Below are 22,672 nucleotides of genomic sequence, written 5' to 3' on the forward strand. Positions count from 1 at the left end.
CAATAAAGTCGTATGCAGCCGTCATGTATGAAGTCAACTCTGTGCATGACAGACATACTGCTGAAAACTTTGCCAATGTGCTTTCTATGACTACTGAACACTGGGGACTAAATGGCAAAGCAAATGTAAATGACAATGCTAGCTAGCAGCATGTGTTAGCCAAAACCAAACTCGTGGTAGAGGACATTTGAAGAATAGGCTAATAATAGTCTAATAATAGTAGTAATAAATAGTGATTTCCAACAGTAATTTGGCGGAAATACACATGCCTACATCCTATGAATGTGTGCTATGAAGGTAGCACTCAGAAGTCATTTCATGTACAGACTGATTTTTTTGTAGGAGTAAAAATTGGAAAATACTTTGCCCTTCAGAGCAGAGAGGCTCCCTTTGGCAGGTTTCTCTAGTTTCCTGATGCATATATGAGAATTGAGTTGAGGTCACATGCTCTGCTTCTATTATTGCAGTAGAAAAATCCCCCTGAACACAGTGAAAGCAGAGTTGTTGGGGTTACACCAGTGGTTGTCAAACTGGAGGGCGCAGCAACATGACAAGGTGGGTGCATGGGATTGGGAAAATGTAGCAGACAAACAAATGTTTTGACAACTTGGGCCCTTGGAAACATTCTGGTCCACACTCCAGACCACTGGGCGGCAGTAATGCACCAATTTGATTTTGCCAACCGCTCAAAAATATAAAGAAGAAGAAGAACTGCAGAAAGACGTCAGGGTTTACTGAACGCACAGTGAAGGGAGAGTAGAAAGAAAGATACGGAGAAACAGGTAACTGGGATGAAAGAGGGCAGATATCTTGCTCTTGGTTTAACAGTAAATGTGTTTGTTATTACACCTTCCTCACGTCTGTGATGTTATGAGTATAGCAAGTTAAATAGTTATAAGTTATAGTAAGTTTTAGACCCCTTGCTCTGTATATAAAAGGGCAGGGTATGGGAATGTTTATTCCTCCAAATGGGGCGCAGTAGAAAAAGTTTGATCCCTCTCTACTACTGCATGCATCTCAAAATATAATAAAAAGATTATTTAATAGGAATTTAGTAGCTGAGGATTTAATTTATAAAATTAGAGAAATGACCAAAGATCTGCTTGCTCTTATTAGTAAAAATGCTTTAGATGCATCACAGTAAGGCAGGCAGCTCTAAATGACTGCAACAATGGAAGCTTGTCAAATGTGAAAGCTACTCATCATCTGTACTCAGCAGAGACACGTCACCGTCAAAAGTTCAGTCCTCCATTAATATCTGCTCATGACGGGTTCACTGCTGTTCTGTCAGAAACATGTTGCCCACCCAAACAGCCGGATGCACAATCAGGCTAATTAGGCGGTGCATTGTAAAGACATTGATTGACACTGCTGTGCTTAGATAAATGAAGCTTGAGTTGCTACACTGCTCTCGCTCGTGTCCCTGCCGTCACAGTTTAAGCACTAAAGCATTCTTACATAGGAAGTTAGATGAACTGTTAAAACTATAACAAAAGTCTGACTACTGCTCTGAAGTTAAGGTCCTCTTTTGACTGAGGCTATTTCAAGTGTAAAACACGCCAAAAGAAAACACTTCTCTGGCATTATTCTCTAAATTGTCAAAACCCTCATCTTTTATTTACAACTACAGACTCTGTTCTTTATTCTCTGCAGATAGACTATTAGCCTTATCCTCTTGCTTGTGAAAACCACCTCCATTATTTTAATGACTCTTTAGTCTACGTCCCCCATTCTGCAGCCTTTGACAGGTTTGAGCCTGCGACTCTCCTCTATTTACTGAACATGGTCAGCTGAAACCTGTAGGTTCTCCTAATGATGCTATCCCTCTTCAGTTATTTAAAGAAGATTTTCCCACTTTGGGGCCATCTTGTTGATTGCCGTCTATGACGTTTTTAAACCTCTGGAAAAAAGGCCTTAAACCCCACATCTTTAGTTAATTATAGGCCAAGTTCTGATTAAGTCTTTCTGTCTCAATGAAGTCTTTTTGGATGAGAAGTTTAGAGGTTTTCCAGTTTGGTTTTATGTGTTTTGACAGTACTGAATCAAAATTTGGAAAATTTTTAACAACATATTTTTATTTACTAATTCTGGTGATGATGTTGCGCTTGTGCTTTTAGATTTGACAGCTGCATTTCATACAGTGAATCATGATAACTTCTCTCTTGGAGCAATGTGTGGGCATTGAGGATGCAGTGGTTCAGCTCATATTTAATGGAGCACACCTTCTCGGTTGGCTTGGGAGACCTTCTTTTCTCTGCTGCTTATCTTCATTTTGGTGTTTCTAAGGGCTCAGTTTTAGGCTCCCCACTGTTTTCTTTGTTCTTCTACTTGGATCTATTTTTTTTAGGAAGCACAACATTGACTCTGAATGTTATGTAGATGTTTTGATGATATTAGGGCTTGGATGTCCTTCAACTTTTTGATTTAGTGATAATAAGCTTGGTTCTTTGGTGCAATGTGTTGCAATGTGTTGAGCCAGCCATTATGACCCTGGGGGTAGTAGTGGATACTGACCTTAAGTTGGACAGGCAGATTAAGGCAGCTGTCAAACAAGCTTCTTTACAGCTAACACAGCTGGTTATACAACCTGTCTCATTGCTTGGAACCAAAATTATCAAGCTGTATCTCCATCCACCGTTTAAAGTCACGCTCCATTTGCTTTACCTCAACGTGAAATCTGAACTCTTTTGGTCTTGCCATCTCATAAGTTACAGAAAAGCACCAGGGGTGTAATTCCCGTGTGAATCAGGCCACCAGAACCACACGAGGAAGACTTAAATCAGTCTTACCCATCTCTGTAGTTGATCACTGTGTCGATGATGGTGTTCATTTGCTTGGTGAGTTTGGGGGGGTTGGGAGAAAACTTCTCTGCTGGCGGTCGCCCACGTCTCTTCTTAGCCTTTGTGCCTCCATCGTCTCTGCTGGAGGAGTCTTTGTCTTGACGTCTTTTGCGTTTGCGCTTTTTTAGCCTGATCTCTTCCTCCATCTCCTCCAAGTTTCCATCCTCGATGGCCTGGAGGTTCAACACAGGGTTAAAGCTTCAGTCACTTCAATCTGTGCAGTATGATGCAGAGCTGTAGTGTCACCAGATGAAAAATAATTGTTTAATTTATGGCATTTAATTGCTCATTAGGAATTATATTTAAACATAAAATTAACTGCATTCCCAAGAGGGCTGCTGGTATATTATTTTACCCTCCATGTGACAGCTTATGCCATTTTAAACTGAAAAAAAGGTGCTGAAATTCATGTCTTTTGCCACCCTGAAAAAAAATTATTGCTTAATCAAAGCATGTTTCATGTACAGTGTGTATTCAGCCTTGTCATGGTGTTTATTGGACAGCCAACAAGTCTGCACAATTCTTTCTTGTTTTAATGAGAGCTTGTTTAAACTTCAGCCAACAGTGGTTTCAACATACTGTCACCTTGGCCTCAAAGTGTCTTTGTTCTATTTTAGTTTCCCCTGAAACCTCTGAGCTGGTCAATAAAATGGATCTGCCAGGCTTCAGATGTCTCCCCAGGGGACTGCGTCACAGTCTATTTGGTGTGGGTGACTGAATGCCACCAACATTACACCAAGCGATGCTGTGGCTTCAAATTATAAGTAAGACTTGCAGATGGTGGGTAATGACTGCATGGGGCATGAAAATATTTAATAAAAAAGAATTATGGAAATAAAATGATTAGACTTTGCAGCATAGAAGTAAACATGTGGGTGTCCTGATCTCAGTTGAATTTGAGACAAGTATCAAAATAATTGTATGGAAAAAAAAGAATAAAATTTAATGATGTGTTAATATTTTATGTTTTTTCTGTACTATCTATGGGATAGAAGAAACACCACCTTAGAATAATTCCATTTTTGGACAGTAAACATAGTTGAAACTACTGGGAGCAGATAATACAGTCAGAATAACAACATTAACAATAAATGCATAAGTAGAAACCATTTCAGGTACAGGGTTGTATGTAGGATGAAGCAGACTTGTTTACAGTTTTAATCAGACCCTGTTGGGTCAGAGCATCCTCCATGCGGGAGACCCAAGTTCAGTTCCCCCGGGGGACAAAAATGAACACCTTGCAATTGGGTCCTTAGACAAGACCCTTAAGGCTACTGCCTACCCACTGTAAGTCGCTTTGGATAAAACGACTGTAATGTGTATAAAACTGTTATTGGCCTGTCCCCTTTACATTTGGGAACATATTTACAAAGGACTGAAAGTCGATATGCCATATGTATATGTCTGTGTATAGAATTTAAAATTGAAAGTTTTTTTTATACTGACTTGTGCTGCGGCCTCTTGGCCAGGTCACCGTTATGAAAGAGATTTTTACCTCAGTGGGTTCCATCCGGTTAAATAAAGGTTATATATACAGATATAGTTCCCTCTGTGATTAGAGGAAAGCAGCTTCACACAGCTTGAAATTCATCCAGCTGACTTGTTACCTTTTAATTGATAAATCCTGAAATTTCCATCCTTCTTGGTTATAAATATTTGATTTTATTAAATCAACATTTAAATTGAGATTTACAGGAAATATTTTACCTTCTGAAAACTGCTGTTGAAGAGCAGCTTGTTTTTACAAATCAGTGCTTTCAAGCAAAGTTGTTGCACTTTTGTTGATATAAACATACTTTTAATATAAAAGTCTGCAAGACACCAGTTTTGAATAATCACTGAATTTTGTATGTAATAATTTTATTAATGATAAAAATAAAAAGACTATAGAAACAAAAAAGAAAAAAAACAGTTTTATATGTGTTTTCGTTTTTGTAAGATTTTTCTATATAAGATTTTGTAAGATTAAGATTAATATTTCATTATTAGGGGGTTGTGCACCTTCACACTGCAAGCCATTTGTTGCCATGTGCACCAGCGCACCTTTGCTTACAAACGTATTTGAGCCCTGGACATCCCGTTATTACTCTATGCTTATGAACAAATGGGGTTACATGACCAACTCTGGAAAATTTATGAAAGAGGGACCTGAATACAACTTTTGAACGACTGTAAATAAATGAGGCACATATCGAATCAGTCTTTACCCTTAGCCACTGTTTTTCTGTCAGTGTGTCGCTGTAGTCCACGTCCCGACGACAGCGTGAGCCTCGACCAAACATCTTCTCCTCTTCCTCCTCATAGGTGAGCCTTTCCACCTCAGCGTCATCTTTGATGATCCAAGAGGGCAGCTCGTCCTCCTCCATCAGACGAGGCTTACGTTTTGGGTTCCTGGCGTCCTCTCGCCGCCGATCCATGTCCATGCGCTTGAGAAGAAAAGAGAGGAAAACCACAACTGTGACACAATTGTGTTTCTTGTTAGATCCCATAAGATAGATTTATATTCATAAATTATAGATAGATGGAAATACAGAGGGACCAAGTGCAGTTTGAAAAGTTTTTAGGTGAAAAAAAGGACTTTGAAGCTCAGCTAGTTTGAAACTGGTAGAATAACAATTAAAAGTACTGTACTTGTAACCATGGCAAAACTCCAACAAAGTCCCTGAACATAAACAACCTACAGTTGTTTTGGCTGAAGAGCATGAAGGTCAGCTTCATTCACTCCTCTTTCAGCAGATCAGCATACAAAGACTTTTCATTGAAACTGTTTTTTTTCCAAAATGTGAACAGAGTTCAGATTTTACAAACATCTTCTTACCATGAAGAGCTCAAACTCATCTTCATTGCGGGCTATCATCTGGTTAAGGGTTTCATCATCAGGTACCTCATCTTCCTCCTTAAATTTCAAAGGATGAAATTATGAACACAACGTCCACATTTTCATACAATCCTTTTGTTCTCAGTTTTAACTGCAGCCAAACGCGTTTCTTCTACTTAGTTCAATGAAAAAATCATCAATTTTTTCTTTTTATGAAGTAATTAATAGCTGAGACTGTACTACAAAGTTATCTTAAATATATTAAAACCCCTCTCTCAACCTTAAAACTGTCTCAATACATAAAACATTATTTAACTTGAGGGAATAAAAACACATTAATTCATATAAATCACAAAAAGACCTGAAATATTTTTATTTTACAGATAAACATTAAATTATCAAACGGATCTTACGAACCTCGTTCTGCTCCTCGTGCTCTAAAATGGCCTGGAGGAAGGCCCGGCGCTCATGGCTCGAGGACTTCTGGTCAAACATGCCTGCCTGGATGACCTTCTGATCTACGTTCAGTTTGTATTTGGCAGCTGCCAAGATCTTCTCTTCTACGCTGTTGACGCTGCAGAGACGAAGCACTCGCACCTCATTTTGCTGGCCGATGCGGTGAGCCCGATCCTGAGCCTGAAGGTCCTGCAATCAGCACATGGAGGGGAACGCTTCAGTGATACAACAGCCAGCTGTGTTGAACCTGAGCGTCAGCCACAGCCAGCAGACAACAACCCAGTAAAACCAGCTACGACGCCCAAACTACCAACTCAAGCTGTCACCTGAGGGTCTGCACCTCAGTAACTTTAAACATGGGATATTTTTATTTCCTCAGCAGAGAACAGCTATTAAAAAAGATATATATGAGATATATTACGTATATTTTTGTTATTTAGCTATTTACCTAAATTAAATATTAAATTAAATTGAATATACCACCCTGCACAGCAGACTGTTTAAATAGAATAAATTTGCAAGTTTTGAGACTAAACATGCAGTTATAATACTCTGCTTCCCTCCTGACACCTCATTTTTGTCAAACCAGGTACTTACATGTGAGAATCTTCAATAATAGGAAAGATTAAATGATCTTCGGTGGATTATTTTCACAGCTGTGAAAAGACACTCAAAACCTGCTGCTGTCGCCAAGATAATCCCAAATTTAGATTCTAGTATAGCATGAGTGTGTTAATGCGTTATGATTTAACTCGTTAACTCCACAGATTAATCTCTTCACGTTAACGTGCTAAGTTTGACAGGCCTAGGTTTTTTCACATTGGTATCGGGTTCTGTAGTATCGGAACACTTTTATGAATACAGAGTATGAGTAGATGCACGTGGTACTGGACCATATGGTATGACATCATCAGCACAGGGAAAATGAGATATTTAACATCAAGCTGAGTGTTGAAATCCTTTTTTTAGGCTGTCAGCAAGGCTTACTTGGAAAGAAACCTTTACATGAAAGGAAATTGTGTGCTAGATTATTATAAAGGACATTGTCCTCACAGGTTATGAATAAGAAAAAATGATGGATGTACCTGGTGCGGGTTCCAGTCACTGTCAAAGATGACGACGGTGTCGGCAGCCTGCAGGTTGAGGCCGAGGCCACCGGCTCTGGTACTGAGGAGGAAGATAAAGTACTGAGATCCCTCCTCATTAAATTTCTTCAACAGCGCAGCTCGATCCTCAGACTTGGTGGTTCCTGAAACAATAAATCCTCTAATTGTTTACCATATAACACAAGCAATATTAAATCGTACATTATTATTTGTCAAACTGAGCTCAGCTACATCAATAACAGGACTGAATTTTTATTATTTGACTTTCAAAATGGAAATAAGAGGAATTCAGTCAAATTCTGAATGACTATGGTCCAATGTTCGAACAAACAATTCCAACCATTAGAGAAAAAAAAGGAGCTTCTTTCCCCAATAGACACCAGCTCCAATAATAATCCATTTCCAACCATCTTACCATCGAGACGTAAATACTGAAAGTTGCGGTAGCCGAAGTAGTCCTCCATGATTGTCATGAGCGTGGTCATCTGGCAGAACAGCAGGACTCTGTGGCTGGTGGCCTGGAGCTTGGGCAGGATGCGATCCAGGAGCTCAAACTTCCCAGAGGCTCGATACAGATCAGGCCTAAGTGGAGATGAAGATGTTTAAAATTCATTGTAAATTCTCCTTGACAACTGGTATTAATTACAGCCTCTGTGGAATCTTAAACTGACAGGAGCGAATCAGCCTGGAGGGAGAAATAACATCATGATGCCATGTCTTCATTTTTATATTCAACACTGATTCTGGTAGATGTAGCTCTTTTTATATTACTTATGTGAAACTTTGTGTCTGCAGTATGGAACAGCTTAATAAGAAGAAGCTATTAGAACAGTGTATGTATTAATGTTTATTCAGTCCTGCATCTCCGCTCTAATCGCTCCATTTGCTCAGCAGGAGGAAATGTACCCAAACAACTAATGTGAAACATGTTTTTGTGCGGGTTACTTTTCCCTTTGATATAGACAATTTAATTTCAGAAAGTATCCAGCATAATAATTTATTTAACTCTTTGTCTTTTGCTGCTCTGATACTTAAAGCCACCATCTACAAATCACATGTCTGTTACTCATTAACAGTGTTGGGCACGTTACTTTGAAAAAGTAATTAGTTACAGTTACTAGTTACTTCTCCCAAAAAGTAACTGAGTTAGTAACTGAGTTACTCCACTATAAAAATAACTAGTTACCAGGGAAAGTAACTATTTCATTACTTTTTTGAAGTTTAAAAATGTCAAAGAAGTTTGATTTTTTTCAGAACAGGTTTCACAGGCCAGGTGCATAGAGTAGAACAGCAAAGACTGGTACCTGAACAGAGGTTTTAATATTTATTGCACCTCAAAAGACCACAACTGGTACAACTGTACTTCAAGAATTTTCTTCATCATTTCCACCTCGAAAACGCCGTCTTTCCCTGAGACTCCGGACTCGCCATCTCTGATTTTTTGTGTGTGTGCTTCTATGTGCTGGGTTTGTGTGTAAACATCCGCCCACCTGGTGTCTCTGATTGGCTTATAAAATTTTCCTCCAATCATCATTACTTAATCGCTTACCCCTGTTTTCACTACAGGGGAAAACACACACACATTTGGAGCTCCTGTGTCTGTGAGCCAAGCTAGCGTTAAACCAAGTGGGACGACCACTTCGTAGCTTCACTCAGTAACTTGTAGTAACGGCATTTTGGTAATGGTAACGGCGTTGTAACGATAGAAAAAGTAATTAATTAGATTACTCGTTACTAAAAAAGGCAACGGCGTTAGTAACGGCGTTTATTTTAACTCCGTTATTCCCATCACTGCTCATTAACAACATTATTTTAAGCTTTTTATAAAAGCAAACTAAGAAAACATTAAAAACATTAAAGAACGCCCTCAATTGAGCTGCTATAATGAGCTCATATATCCTCTACAATAACATGGTTCTTGTAGGAACTGATCATTTATGTGAGCTTCAATCACTGGTAACTAGACTTTGTAAGCTGTACATGTTAATCACTGATGTTGCTTTAGTTCTGTTTTGAATGTGGAGGTCAGCACTTCTGATACATGTATACATATACATATATATATATATATATATATATATACACACACATATATATATATATATATATATATATATACACACACATATATATATATATATATATATATATATATATATACACACACATATATATATATATATATATATATATATATATATACACACACACATATATATATATATATACACACACATATATATATATATATATATATATATATATATATATATATATATATATATATATATCTGTTACAACTCAGAGCTGTGTCACATCCAGAAGTTTGCAGATGACACAGCCATCGTGGGGTGTATCAGGGATGATGGAGGGGACGAGTACAGGAATCTGGTCAGTGACTTTGTCTCCTGGAGTCAGATGAACCATCTCCAGCTTAACACCTCAAAGACTAAGGAGCTGGTTATTGACTTCAGGAAGTCCAGCCCACAACCACGTCCAGTGACCATCAGGGACGACAAGGTGGAGATTGTAGACAACTACAGGTACCTCGGGTTGTGGCTGAATAACAAGGTGAACTGGACATGCTGTACAGATCACCTGTACAAGAAGGGCCAAAGCCGCCTGTACTTCCTGCGAAAGACTGGGATCTTTTAACATCTGCAGGAAACTCCTGTGGATGTTCTATCAGTCTGTGGTGGCTAGTACGCTTTTTTATGCTGTTGTCTGCTGGGGGGGTAACATGACCAAAAGGTGTGCTAACAGGCTGGAAAAACTCATCAGGCGGGCAGGCTCTGTGGTTGGCATGAAGCTGGACTCCCTGGTGACAGTGGCAGAGAGGAGAACACTAAAAAAACTACTGGCTATTGTGAATGATGCCAGTCACCCTCTGCACACTGTCATCAGTGCACAGAGAAGCCTGACCAGTAACAGGCTGCTCCTCCCCAAGAGTAGGACCAACCGGCTCAGAGACTCCTTTGTCCCCCGAGCCATCAAACTGTACAGCTCTGCATTAGGCAGGAGGGGGAGAAGGAGGGGGGAGAGGGAGGTGTGCAGTCCGCCTGATACAACACATGCACAATAACCCATACAAACAGTTGCAATAACTTATACGTGCAATAGTGAACTGGGAATCTGTACCACCTCTACTGTGTGCAATGCTTGTTTATATTGTTTTATTTAACTTATCTTATTGTTATTTATTGCATTCTGTTTGTGCTTTTCTTGTACCTTGTTGCCTCTATTTTGCTTTGTACCTGTATATATTGTGTCTTGTGCTTGTCCTGCTTTACTGTTGGTGTTGTATTGCTGCTGGTACCCAAATTTCCCTTAGGACTCTCCAAAGGGATTAATAAAGTATTTCTATTCTATTCTATATTCTATTATATATATATATATATATATATATATATATATATATATATATATTTATATATATATGTGTGTGTGTGTGTTAGATTGGATGATATAAAGTCACTTAGTGCTTATGGTTTGACTTGGCTAGTTAACTGAACCATTGTCTTTGTCCCAGTATACATGCATGGGATGGTCATGGTTACTGGCAGAACTATGTCTGACATTCTTCTAACTTTCTCTCCAGGAGGTCGTCGTACATGTCAGTCCACTGCAAAGGTGACTCATATTTATATAATCCAATATTTATTCAGAATTGTTAATCACAGCTGTGCCAAAGCAGCTGTGTATGTGCTAAAATTCATCCTCTCTTGGTGAGATAATGAGATAATGCTAAACTGAGAGTTTTCCCTTCACTATTCACCTCTAAACTATTCGGCAGTTTTTTACCTCCCACATTAACAGCTAACGCCAAGACTGATCAACTATGATCAGAACCAATGCTATGATCAACAAACACCAAAAAAATCACAGAAAGTGACGTCATCACGCACAAATGTACTCCAAAATAAATCTGATAATGATCCATAAATGTAGACGATTATTTAATTATCATATTTTAGAAGTGCGTGTAAGCGCAGCAGATCAGCCTGTAACAGTAATCTCATTTTGATGGTCACGTAAACGAGCTCAGTGTTTTATAAAAATAGTTATCTGAGAACGTTTTTACTGTTCAGAAAAATTGGTTTTACACCAATATCTGTAAAGGAATCAATATCGAATTGAATTTAATCAAAATCTGAATCAGCTCTTTTTGAAAGAAAAATTAGTGGTGATACTCAGTTTTTAACCTTTTGAGCCTGGTGCGTATTTTTTAAGTCTCAAATCTTTTTTAAGTGCTCAAAAATTGCAAACCTATAAATAAATGAGTATCTCTGCAACCACAAGGTCTATTTGAAGACTTCTGGAGGCAAAGGGAACACTGATGAGATATATATGTGTTACTGGCTTCACCTTATTTAGCAGATTTTATGAACATCCACACCCCTGCAGTCTGCTACAATCAGCCAACCATTTTCTCTCAGATCTTCCAAAATTCAAAGATTATCTAGTTTTTTCTGTGGATGCTTCAAATTTATGTAAAAAATCTGCCCGTCCACTTACGCACCACCCACACTGTTTCTGACCAGACTGTGGCTTTCATCAGGTGGGATCTAAATTTTAGAATTTGCTTCCATGTCTTTTTTTCTTTTATCCCTTTGCTTACATTTGTTGTTTTTACTGGTTTTATATTTAATCACCTTGATGTCAGTTGGTATTTTTTTATAGATTTTTAGTAAATGTGGCAACTTTATAAATGTTCTATAGAAGTAACTGTAACTTGACTAAAGATGCTCAGTGAGATGAGGCGTGTTCGTGCAGCTTACCCACTGATGATGCCGTTAGGATAGCCCAAGTGCTCCGCAAAAGATTCCTGGATTAAACACCATAATTAATTGTCCAAAATATTTGGAAAAATTCAAAGACTAGGTATTTTTGATGAAAGTAATATACGAATGAGACAATCGCGCATTAGCAGATACAGATAAAAATGTTTTTTCTCTCAGTGCTACACACCTCAATGTGCTGGAACATGTATGGATGGTTACATATCTTCTTCAGCTGCATGATGGTGTTCATTAGAGTCTTAGCACCTCCTTTACCCTGGGGAAATTTTTATAGAGATTAGAGATATTAACAAAAATTCCCTCTCAAATGAGCAATTCCATTCATGTTTTGTTCTGAGGACACAGAAGACAGAAAACTGTCAAATATCAACATGGTCTCAGACAAACAGCTCAGAGAGCCTGACACACAGATAAAACAAATACACACAACGAGACCCAAGAAGTCTCTGTGATTTCTACCTTCTTGTCTTTCTCTGAGCCGTCTGTTAGGAGGATGCCTTTCTGCATGTGGCGGTACAGAACTTTCTGTATTGCAGACATGTCACATTTTATGACATACTCCACCTGCAAGGATGACAAGAAAGAAATCTTCTGTAGGAGTCTGTGTCTCTGTAGGAGTTTTTTTCTGTGCTGGCAGCACATTTAATATCACGGTCCCAGCTCTGAGGTAACAAAATAATATAAATCACTAAAATGAAAATATAAAACAAGTGAAGAAGAAAGTAACCTTATGGTATACAAGTCTTTCTAAACATTCTCTGAGGACTTAAATCAATTCTATTTAAACCAGTCTTACAGAGTGGTGGGTACTTCTTGTTCATGTGGGAAACGTCTCTTATTTCCACATAAATGTGGCGCTCTGGCTCGGTGACCCCATCACTGCTCCTAATTAACACATACAGCTGAAATGTTGCTCATTTGAGCAGCAACAGCCTGACAGCTGCAGCAACTCTCTGAAGAATAATAGTATTCAAGGTCGGTAAGAGTGCCATTTGAAGAGCGTTTATAAGGTAAGTCAGCTCACGCGAGCCTCCAAGCTAGGAGTTTGTAGGGAAAACACGGAAGTTAAAGATAGTTTTAATAGGAGAAAAGTAAAAAATGACAGCTGCATCACTCAGGGAGCAGCTCATCATCGAAATAAAGACAAAAAAGTATGTTTCTGCATATCTCTCGAACGGCTTCAACTGCCATTTGATTTCCCCTGCTCTGTTGTACTGATCTGAATGGTTTTAAAGGGACTGGCTTACTCATGAAAACAGTGAACCAGTCACCTGACAAGAATTATACGCTTTTTCCACTTGTTTTAAAATTTTAGGCCAAAATCAATATAAAGACCTGAATTGATGGTACGTGATTGTAAAATTAGCTGGATAAAAGACATCCATGCATCCATACCTAGAATTTATTTTGGTAAAACTATGGTGGAAACTCTGCACCTGTAATCATTCCATAGTAAAGAAAATGAGGCTTCATTCTCACCTTCTCTGGCAGCTGAGACTCCACTTCCTTCTTCAGTCTGCGAAGCAGGAAAGGCCGGAGCACCTTATGCAAACGGCGAATAATCAGGATGGTCTCCTCCTCATTGAGGTCAACCTAAACAAGTCAGAGGACATATGATCATGATGATGACAGTGATGGTACCTTCAAAGACTGGTGGGTTCGGAGGAAGGCTATGAGATGGCCAGATGTTCCTCAGATTTCCACTGATTTAGAACCAATTAAAGAAGCACTAGTGAACTTTGGCAGGTTTTCTCAGTGAATCACCTGCTAATAACGGCTAAACCTTGCATGCTATCTGTACTCTGAGCTCTCTAAAGTCAAAGAAAGTCAGTCTGATGTTAACTTGTCTCATCTCTTGCTCTATGCCTTTTTTTTTTTCCTCCAATAATGCCATCTAGCTTTTCTCTGAGGATTCAGCCATAATGGGAGTTCAAAACAGCCAGTGTGCTGATATCCAGTTCTTGGCATGTGAAGTGGTGCATAAAACTAAACTAAGCAGTAAAGTGATGCAGCATCCCCCAAAGCAAACGTTGTGAAGTTCGGTTCCTCGGCCTCAGGAGCCTCCGGGCAACGACGGCTCCAAAAGCATCTACAATAAATGTTACTGTGCCATCAAAACGAGTCAGAAAAATATATAAGTCTGAAAGGTCTGAGACACGTCTAAATTTGAACTTCCTTCACTGTTATGCAATTTATTAATTAATGCTATTTTTGCATTGCAGTGACTTTGGACTTCTCTTGTGAGCTTAGAGTGGTAAGTTTCTAGCACGGTTTTCATAAAACTTACAAGTGAGAAAGTAGATAGAAACAATAGTAGTATTCCTCCAACATGGCAGCCAAAACCCCAGTGACGTAAGCTGAGCTTTCCCTATAAAAGGCGAGCAAAAGTGAGCCCACTCTGGGCAAAGAAACCTTACAAAAAGGCCTGCTGTGATGCATTAGCGTCAGACTGGCAGCAGCAAACTGTTCTGCCTTTGTTGAGGAAACTCGAGTAATTTACATAATTTGAAAGGAATAAACTGATTCATTATGTGGAAAGTGGAGTTGAAATGGGGCAGCGCTACAGATCTGGCAACACATCAGCGTCTTCCAGCTCACACTTTTAGACTTACGTTTGGTGGAGGGAAGGTGCTGTCACTGACTGTATGTGCATATGCTGGAGTTACACACCATGAGTGACTTTAATCTTTAATCAGGAGTAACTATTCTTTATGAACATTGAGTGGATTGATTTGTGCTGAACCAGTGATGGAGCTCTCACCACTAAGACATGGATCAAACCCTTTCAAGACCCCCAATCGCCCTTCTGAAGCTTCTGGTGATAAAATGAAGCTTTAGTGTGATTGTTCTAATTAACCTCGAGGAAAAAATGTTGTTTGTGTTGTTTTTGTAGTTGCTGTGATTCTGGTACTCAAACAAAACGAGACACACAAATAATACCAAGGCTAATCTAAAAGCTAACTAGAGCTAATTAAATAAGATAATTAAACATTTCCAAATCCACTAATAGACTGAAATAATGATGCAGTCAAATGTAAATACTGGTATAAGACTAGTAAATTCCTCTTGTTCCAGTAGTTACCCTCTCTCCTGTCATGGCGAAGGGTGCATTGAACCACTGCTCGAAGGTGCTGCAGCTCTTGAAGATGGTGGGCAGGAGGAAGTTGAGCAGAGCCCACAGCTCAGGCAGCTTGTTCTGCAGCGGGGTACCGGTGAGGAGGAGCCGACGAGGGGCCACATAGTGGGTGTTCAAAACCTGGGTCAGCTTACAGTGGTGGTTCTTCATGCGATGGCCTTCATCCACAATCATATACTTCCAACGAATCTGTAAGTGGAGGAAAACCAAATAAAACCCCCCACGATCAAATTATCATTCAAAATATTATTACTAGAAATAGGCTCATAAACTGTCGCATAGAAAAGAAATAGAAAATACTAATTGTTTTGTAGCCTCAAGGCACTGAGGGGCTTTCTAAGTTTTATCCAGAGTTTTTGTTTATTTTTGCCTTTCATTATGTCTCCCATAAAAACCTTCCTATGACAATTAATTTGTCTTTTAAGAAAATGTTAAATGGGTTCAAAGTAGGGCAGACAGAAAGCTCCACTTTTTGAGACCATTTAAAAAAAACAGACTAAGCAAACATCTTCTCACAAACTCCAGTGACTACAGAGAAGACAGAGAGCTATAAACATAGTTAAAGTTTTCTAGCAGTACACAATTAATCTCACTTATATTAAAACTTTCTGTTTTTACGTCTACGTGAATCAACTTCTGCAGGGAGAATCATAAGGAAAAGTAGCAGCAACAACTTATAGTCAGTCACTACAAGAAACATGCGAAAGAGCATTGCTTGGAAAATCTAAATTCATTCTCCTGGGAAATGTGTCAGGATTCAAATAGCTGTCCTCAGCATAAAGTGACTCCCGCTGTTACCGGTTGTTTGGAATAGCTCTGCGGACCACTCCGAGGCACTTTCTGCTTTTATTCTTTACATGATGTTCTCAAAACACACACACACACCACAGGCAGCCGGATGATTATTTGCTGAATCTGACAAAGTTTATTTGATTATTATGAATCATTCAAACTTTAATTACATGACTGTAATATATATCCATACATACATATACATGTGTATATATATATATATATATATACATGTGTATATATATATATACATGTGTATATATATATATATATATATATATATATATATATATATATATATATATATATATATATATATTAGGGCTGCACGATTATGGGAAAAATGATAATCACAATTATTTTGATTGAAATTGAGATCTCGATTATTTAACACGATTAGAAAAAGAGCGATGGGGGGGTCAGTGTGACATTTGAAGTGTTGTCTGTGGTAATACAGACTAGTTTCTTTCCACCAGGTCCCTGTAGCTATTGTTTGTCTCAGACCAGCAGCTTTGTTCTGCCAGGTGTGATCTGGAAAAACTGAGTCTGGAGACATTTTGTTTTCACGTTGAAATTCGCGCCAATAAAATGAAGCGCAACATTTATATACAGCTCTATGGTGCGGCTTGACCACAGGTTCGTAGGGGTGGTGAAACATTGGACTTCACAACACCCTCACACACTCATACAGGGCAGGGAGACACTCCACTAAAATGGAGACGAGATGACAGTGACGCCGTTTGTCCAACGTGTTGATGAGTTTCTTAAATCGCGGGTTGTTCACTGTGTTAACTGAGAAAAAAGTTCTGTTTGTTTATAACATCTGTTGTTGCTGTGTGTCTCTGGAAGCTGGTGGATTATTTAGTCACGACTCACAAAAATTTAACATTTCTCTGTTTTCTTGTGTCGTGTCACAAGCCCCCGTGTGCATGTCTGCGTGAACGAGCGTAACATTTCACATGCACGAATGTCGCCTGTCGCTTGGCTGGAGGAGGGCAGCGATTTTCGCCTCATCGCACTGAATAAAATCAAAGCAGACGGGGCTGTGGGAGGAGTCTGCACCAGAGCACTACAATACCAGTGGCGCTCAATTTGCAACTGGAAACGGCACAAGAGGAAACGGCGAAGGACAAAAATAATCGGATTTTTATGATCGCTGAAAACCCAGATTGTAATTGTGATCAAAATTTGATTAATCGCCCAGCCCTAATATATATACATATATATATATTTAAAAATAACAAATATCCTATGGTGGCTCTTCATTAAAAATATATATTTAGTTGCCTTTTTGAAAAGGTCTCGTAACATTTGCGTCTCTAAACGACTTTTATTTAGCTGGCTGAGGGAAAAATGGCTCTTTGGATTGGAAAGGCTGCAGACTCCTGCATTAAACACATAAACAGGTTTAACAGCAGTTTTCTCTTTAAACAGCAACAGTTAAAATATTTCTTCATATATATTTATAAAATCACATATTTATGAGAAAGAAGGATGAAATGTTCAGGATTTACTAACTAAAAGGTAAAAAGTCAGCAGGATGAATTTAAAGCTGTGAAGCTGCTTCCTTCTAAACACAGAAGGAACAATATGTGATGAATATCAGCATCAGGTGAACAGACAGAAAGCAGGATGAGAATCTCACAGCTTCTAGATGGTGAGGAGAGAGAAATATTCACAATATGCACAATAACTTCCATCCATGCACCTTCACTGCTTCATTATCCAGATTTCTGGATATAATTTCTCCAACCTTTCATTCTTAGCTTGACTGTTTAGCTTCACCTCTGCTATCCTCCGCTACCGGGAGTTAAGGGGTTAACATCTCGTTTTCGGGTGTAACATCAGGTCTGTAAATGTAACTATAAACATGTGTGGTATCCACAGAAAGTCCAGAATCTCAGCTACCAGCTCAGCAAAACCATTTCTATCACAACCAAACACAGTTAAGACAACAATAACTAAAAGACCAGGTACGCAAAGTCCGAAAAATATGACGCATGAACACGGACAAACGACTCCTCTACTGAAAGCTCAAATTTTACAGATTCCACAGCTGGAAGTTTCATCTCACTATGACCAAGATTCACCGAACCAGAGGCAGAAGAAGACCCAATTTATGCTTTATGTTTGTAAAAGTCAAAAAACGTGTCTTACCTTTGCTCTCCTGCCTAAATAAAAACTGTATTTATTTAAAAAATAATAAAAAAATAAATAGTAATAAAACTACGAGGAAGCCTAATTACAGAAGATGTGTGAAGGGAGATGTAGCAATAGGGTGCAAGTTGGAGAGTGTGAACCTTGCAGAGGGGGACAGAGCTTTGATCTCTTACCTTAGCCAGTATGTGCTTGTCCTTGATGATGTATTCATAGGTGGTCAGCAGGACGTTGAACTTCCCGCTGCGGAGCTGAGGCACAAGGCCGCGACGCAGAGCAGGAGTACCCTTATAATGGCAGAGACAGACGAAAGACAATTTCTTTGTGACAAACTACATGAACTCTGAATGTTTTATATTTAACAAACAAAAATAAACATAACTATTTATAAACATAAATAGAAAACTTTTAATACCTTGTAGGCAATTTTAACCACAGAAGGTGCCCACTTGTCAAGTTCATAGACCCAATTAGATAAAGTCCTGGGAACCAAAAAAATTAATTATTAGCAGTTATTAGACAAAAAAGGGGTCTTCTAAGAAAAGTGAACTAAAGGCAGAAGAATACAAGACACTTCCAAGACTACAGCTTTAATTAGTCTAGTAGTCCTTTTAAGTTGCTATACACAAACACATGGACAGGAGAGCTGTTCAAGATGCATTAAGAGTCCTAAGACTTAATGAAGTCTTTTATCAAGGTTCAGACATGATCTACGGAGCAAACATCGAAGGAAACAGGCCCTGCAGTGTTGAAGTGTGCTGCTTTTCCAAAGACTGCAGCTGACAATGAGAGTTTCTAAGAGGAGGCTTTATTTAAAATCCCCCCACCACACAGACTACCATAAAGTTGGAAAAAAAGTGACTTTTAGGTTTTGCTCCACATTTGTTCACTTTGCATACTGACAAGCATATTTAACAGTCTGGCCTTGAGCTCAGATTTAAGCCTCCATGGTGCCATTTTAACTTCAAAAAGATCCGCTCCCCTCGGTAATCAGAAAAAAATGCTTACCGCTAAAAACAAAACCACTGTTCGTCCTGATCTTCTAACACCCACAGTTAGAAATCATCACTTTAAAGGAATAATAATGAGGTGAAATGTGTAATTACAAGATACATTTTCTTTCTGAATTCTCCTCCGGTGTATGAGCGCCCAGGTTTGCTTTCATCTTCTGTGTTTACAGAAGCTGAGAAAAATGGGTTTGAGTGGGTTTAAAATTCAGCCACCGAACAACTGCGTCCTGACTGAGCTCGGAAACAATGTCCCTGCTGCTTTGACCGAAGGCTGGAAAAGTCGTTCCTGAAGGTGTTTGAAGAATCTGAAGGGATTAATGGTGAGAAACCAGTGAGGATAATCACAATCCCATTATGTAAATCTGAATGAATGAATGCCTTCTAATGCTTTCGACTAACAGCTTAATTCACTAAAGATTTGTCTAAAGCCTTTTCTTACATGTCAGCATATAGAAGCCTTTGTGCTTTGCACTATAGGTGAATGGCAACCTTGATTAACAACGATTTTGTATGCTGATGGTCTGGTTTGTGAGAACCTCACTGCATCACTTATCCTGTGCACAAAGCTAATGAGGATGTCGCACACATGTGGGTGATGTGGCTCAAGATTAAAGACTAAAATTCCAGTAAACAGGTGGAACAATGTCTCAATCAGCAAAGGGACGACTCTCCGGGTTCCCATTACAGCCATTGTGATTTAGGCTATTAAGGTCAGCATATTTTCATCTACAAACATCCAATCAAGTTGAGGCACTGTTCAAAACGTAAATAAAAAGAAAATCCAATCATCTGCAAACTGCTGTCAACATATATTCTCTACACTATAAACTACAAAGACTGCCAATATTTAATATTACAACTCTGATAAAGTTTGTTAAATCATTTTAAATTTAATGTCTGTGAAATGTTGGGAAACAGCTGGAAGAGGTGCAGGACTTCCTGTAAGCATTTAGGACCTGAGGACACAAATTGTTGAAGCTTTGAAAGTGGGATTCTTTCCCAATCTTGCTCGATGTTCGCCGTATTCTGCACTTCAAAACTCACCACGCTTTTTCAGTTAGAGACGAGTGTGTACAGCAAGTAGGCCAGTCTAGTACTATGAATTGTGTTTCTATGCGTTTTCTGTCCTGTAAGTTTCTCGCGTGAACAGCAGGTAATTACGTTCCTAGTGAGGTTATTCGTGAAAGGTCATGTTAATATGTATGTTTATCACCAACATTGTCTGGTGTTCTCATGGTGCATATTTTTACAATTGGTTTGGGATTTCTAGTTTTATACAACATAATTGTAGAAATGAGGTGCTTTGGAGGCGTCAATTTATTTTTTCCTGAGTAGGTTTTCAGTCCACTTCTTTGCACTGGCTTTTGAACATAGTTGAGCTTGAAAGGTTTTTTTTTAATTATTTCAGCCTAATGTAATGTTTTCTTTATTTTGTTTGTTTTTAATGATTTCATTGTTTACTGTGTAGGTGTTTTATTGTTCAGCTCTTCAGGCAACTGGGGTTTGTAGTAAATGTGCAACAGAAATAAACTAGAACTTGAGCAGGATCGCAATCTCCATGGTAACGAGGTCACCTACTATCGAGCGCTCAGAATTACGAGACAAGTGGAACGCACTAAATGCTACGCTGTTGGAATGTTGCAGAATGTTTCATGGCATGGTGCCGTTTTACGATTATTCTTTTGGACTTAAAGAATTTAGGTTTTAAAGGTTTGAAAGGTTTTAAAGAATTCGTCTTTTCAGATTCCAAAATGTTGCGTTGCTTGTGAGCAAAATGACAAAATAAATTTAAAAAAAAATTAAATTAAAAAAAAAAAAAAAAAAAAACATTTGCAAATACATCAAAACAGGATATCCCGACTTCACCGGAATTACAGTTTGATCATCTTAAGTCATTTTCAACACTCTGCTGATAAGCTCCATGCCAAAAACATGTGAGCCTGTCCTGCACTACAAAAGTCATGATGAGTGCGCAGCTGAGGAGTACTGACGAGAGAGGAACGATGATGAGATAAGGGCCGTTGAGCCTCTTATGTTCCATCAGGTAGGTGATGAGGGCGATGGTTTGGATGGTTTTCCCAAGTCCCATTTCATCAGCCAGGATACCGTTCAGATTGTTATTGTACAGCGACACCATCCACTCCAACCCTTGGATCTACAACACAAGAGAATTAAAGACATATTTTATCAAAGAAGACGCCGCTTGTACTTCCTCTCCTGTTTATACAAAAGAGGAACAGCGTGAACAGATCAAGAGAGGGAAAACTCAGATCAGTGACTTGCCATATAGAGGAGAATTACATGCTGCAGGTCTAACTCCATATCAAAGAGACTAAATACTTGAAGTGGACAAAGTTTACTGTGCTTCAAAGAACAAACCTGACAATCAAAAGATGAAAAGAAAATAACAAAGCTCTTCAGGAAGCATTAGCAGCCAAAACATGCATGTGACATGATCTGCTCTTTCTGGTCAAATCTTTGCTCACTTCTTGCTACAACAAAAAAAATCAGTCAAATCTAAATATGTTTCTTCTGCTTTTCCCCTTCATAGAAATTTAAATGGAAACAAGCTGCTTGAGTTGTTTGATCTTACTGCCAATGACTTTTTTAGTATAATGCAGAAATAACTGTCACCTTGTCTGTGCAAAGGAATCGAATAAGAGGTTGAAAGAACAGAAAAGGACTGGGGGGCAGTGGCAGCGAAGAAGGAAGACAACTGTGGACTGCGTGTTACTTCTCTACATGTTACCAGTTATTTCCAGAAGAAAATGGCAGACTGTGGCCAAATTAAATATACTGGCATGCAGAAAAGTTGAGCTTCTGTCATTTCTTTGACAATTCCAGTTTGTTAAACAGATTGATGCTCAAACTTTAGTCAAGTAATCCAATTATTGTACAGCTGACAGTCCAAAGGAGCAGCACTGGATCTCATTTAGTCTGGCGCATAATTAACCAGAGGGATGCTCAGATGGTCACCTGATTGGAAGGGAAAAAAATGTTAATGGCACCCAACGGCGTTCCCCATCTTTATTAATCAGGCTGTCTCACACAGCAATCTGCACCACAGAAGCTCAGAGTCACATTGAAGGTGGTTGTGTCAGTATGAGTAGACAGTTGTCTTTAAGCTTGTCGGTACATAATTAAACAGCCCTTTGGCTAGCAGCAAATCTGTTTGATCCCACACACTCTACCTATAAACACACCTAGGTGACAGCCAAAGCTCTGCTAAGTGAGAACCAACAAGGACAGATGAAGTTATTTGTCACCAACACTTATTAACACCTTTGTAAAGTCGATACGAGTCACAAATGGGACATCATAACAAAGAGAAGACTGAATTCGTTTAACTTTGCATATTTTACACTGCTAATCAAAAGGTAGATGAAGAATAACATAAAGTTGAATCTGGCTCTTTCTTTTTCCCCTGGCAGGACATTATGGTGACCAGTCAACAGAAATATTTAGTGGATTATTTTCTACCTTAAACTGTTCACATGTAGCCCCAACATCCAACCAAGGTGACTGGATTACAGTGCTCCATTTGACGGCCTGAGATCT

General features: G+C 38.8%; 1 protein-coding gene across 1 annotated transcript in view; it reads right to left on the reverse strand.

The window, feature by feature from the left end:
* The window catches only part of smarca2 (SWI/SNF related, matrix associated, actin dependent regulator of chromatin, subfamily a, member 2), a 53,538-nt gene that overhangs the window by 14,283 nt on the left and 16,583 nt on the right, over positions 1-22,672 (reverse strand). Inside the window, exons 16-29 of the mRNA XM_041998802.1 lie at positions 21,106-21,269; positions 18,520-18,586; positions 18,281-18,391; positions 15,102-15,344; positions 13,499-13,612; positions 12,479-12,583; positions 12,189-12,275; positions 11,999-12,045; positions 7,636-7,802; positions 7,200-7,363; positions 6,076-6,303; positions 5,659-5,736; positions 5,048-5,266; positions 2,790-3,013 (exon numbers count right to left, since the gene is read on the reverse strand). Coding sequence (XP_041854736.1) covers positions 2,790-3,013; positions 5,048-5,266; positions 5,659-5,736; positions 6,076-6,303; positions 7,200-7,363; positions 7,636-7,802; positions 11,999-12,045; positions 12,189-12,275; positions 12,479-12,583; positions 13,499-13,612; positions 15,102-15,344; positions 18,281-18,391; positions 18,520-18,586; positions 21,106-21,269 — 2,018 coding nt within the window. The remainder of the gene's footprint in view (positions 1-2,789; positions 3,014-5,047; positions 5,267-5,658; positions 5,737-6,075; positions 6,304-7,199; positions 7,364-7,635; positions 7,803-11,998; positions 12,046-12,188; positions 12,276-12,478; positions 12,584-13,498; positions 13,613-15,101; positions 15,345-18,280; positions 18,392-18,519; positions 18,587-21,105; positions 21,270-22,672) is intronic.

The sequence above is a fragment of the Melanotaenia boesemani genome, chromosome 11, assembly GCF_017639745.1.
Source record: "Melanotaenia boesemani isolate fMelBoe1 chromosome 11, fMelBoe1.pri, whole genome shotgun sequence".
Classification (NCBI taxonomy): domain Eukaryota; kingdom Metazoa; phylum Chordata; class Actinopteri; order Atheriniformes; family Melanotaeniidae; genus Melanotaenia; species Melanotaenia boesemani.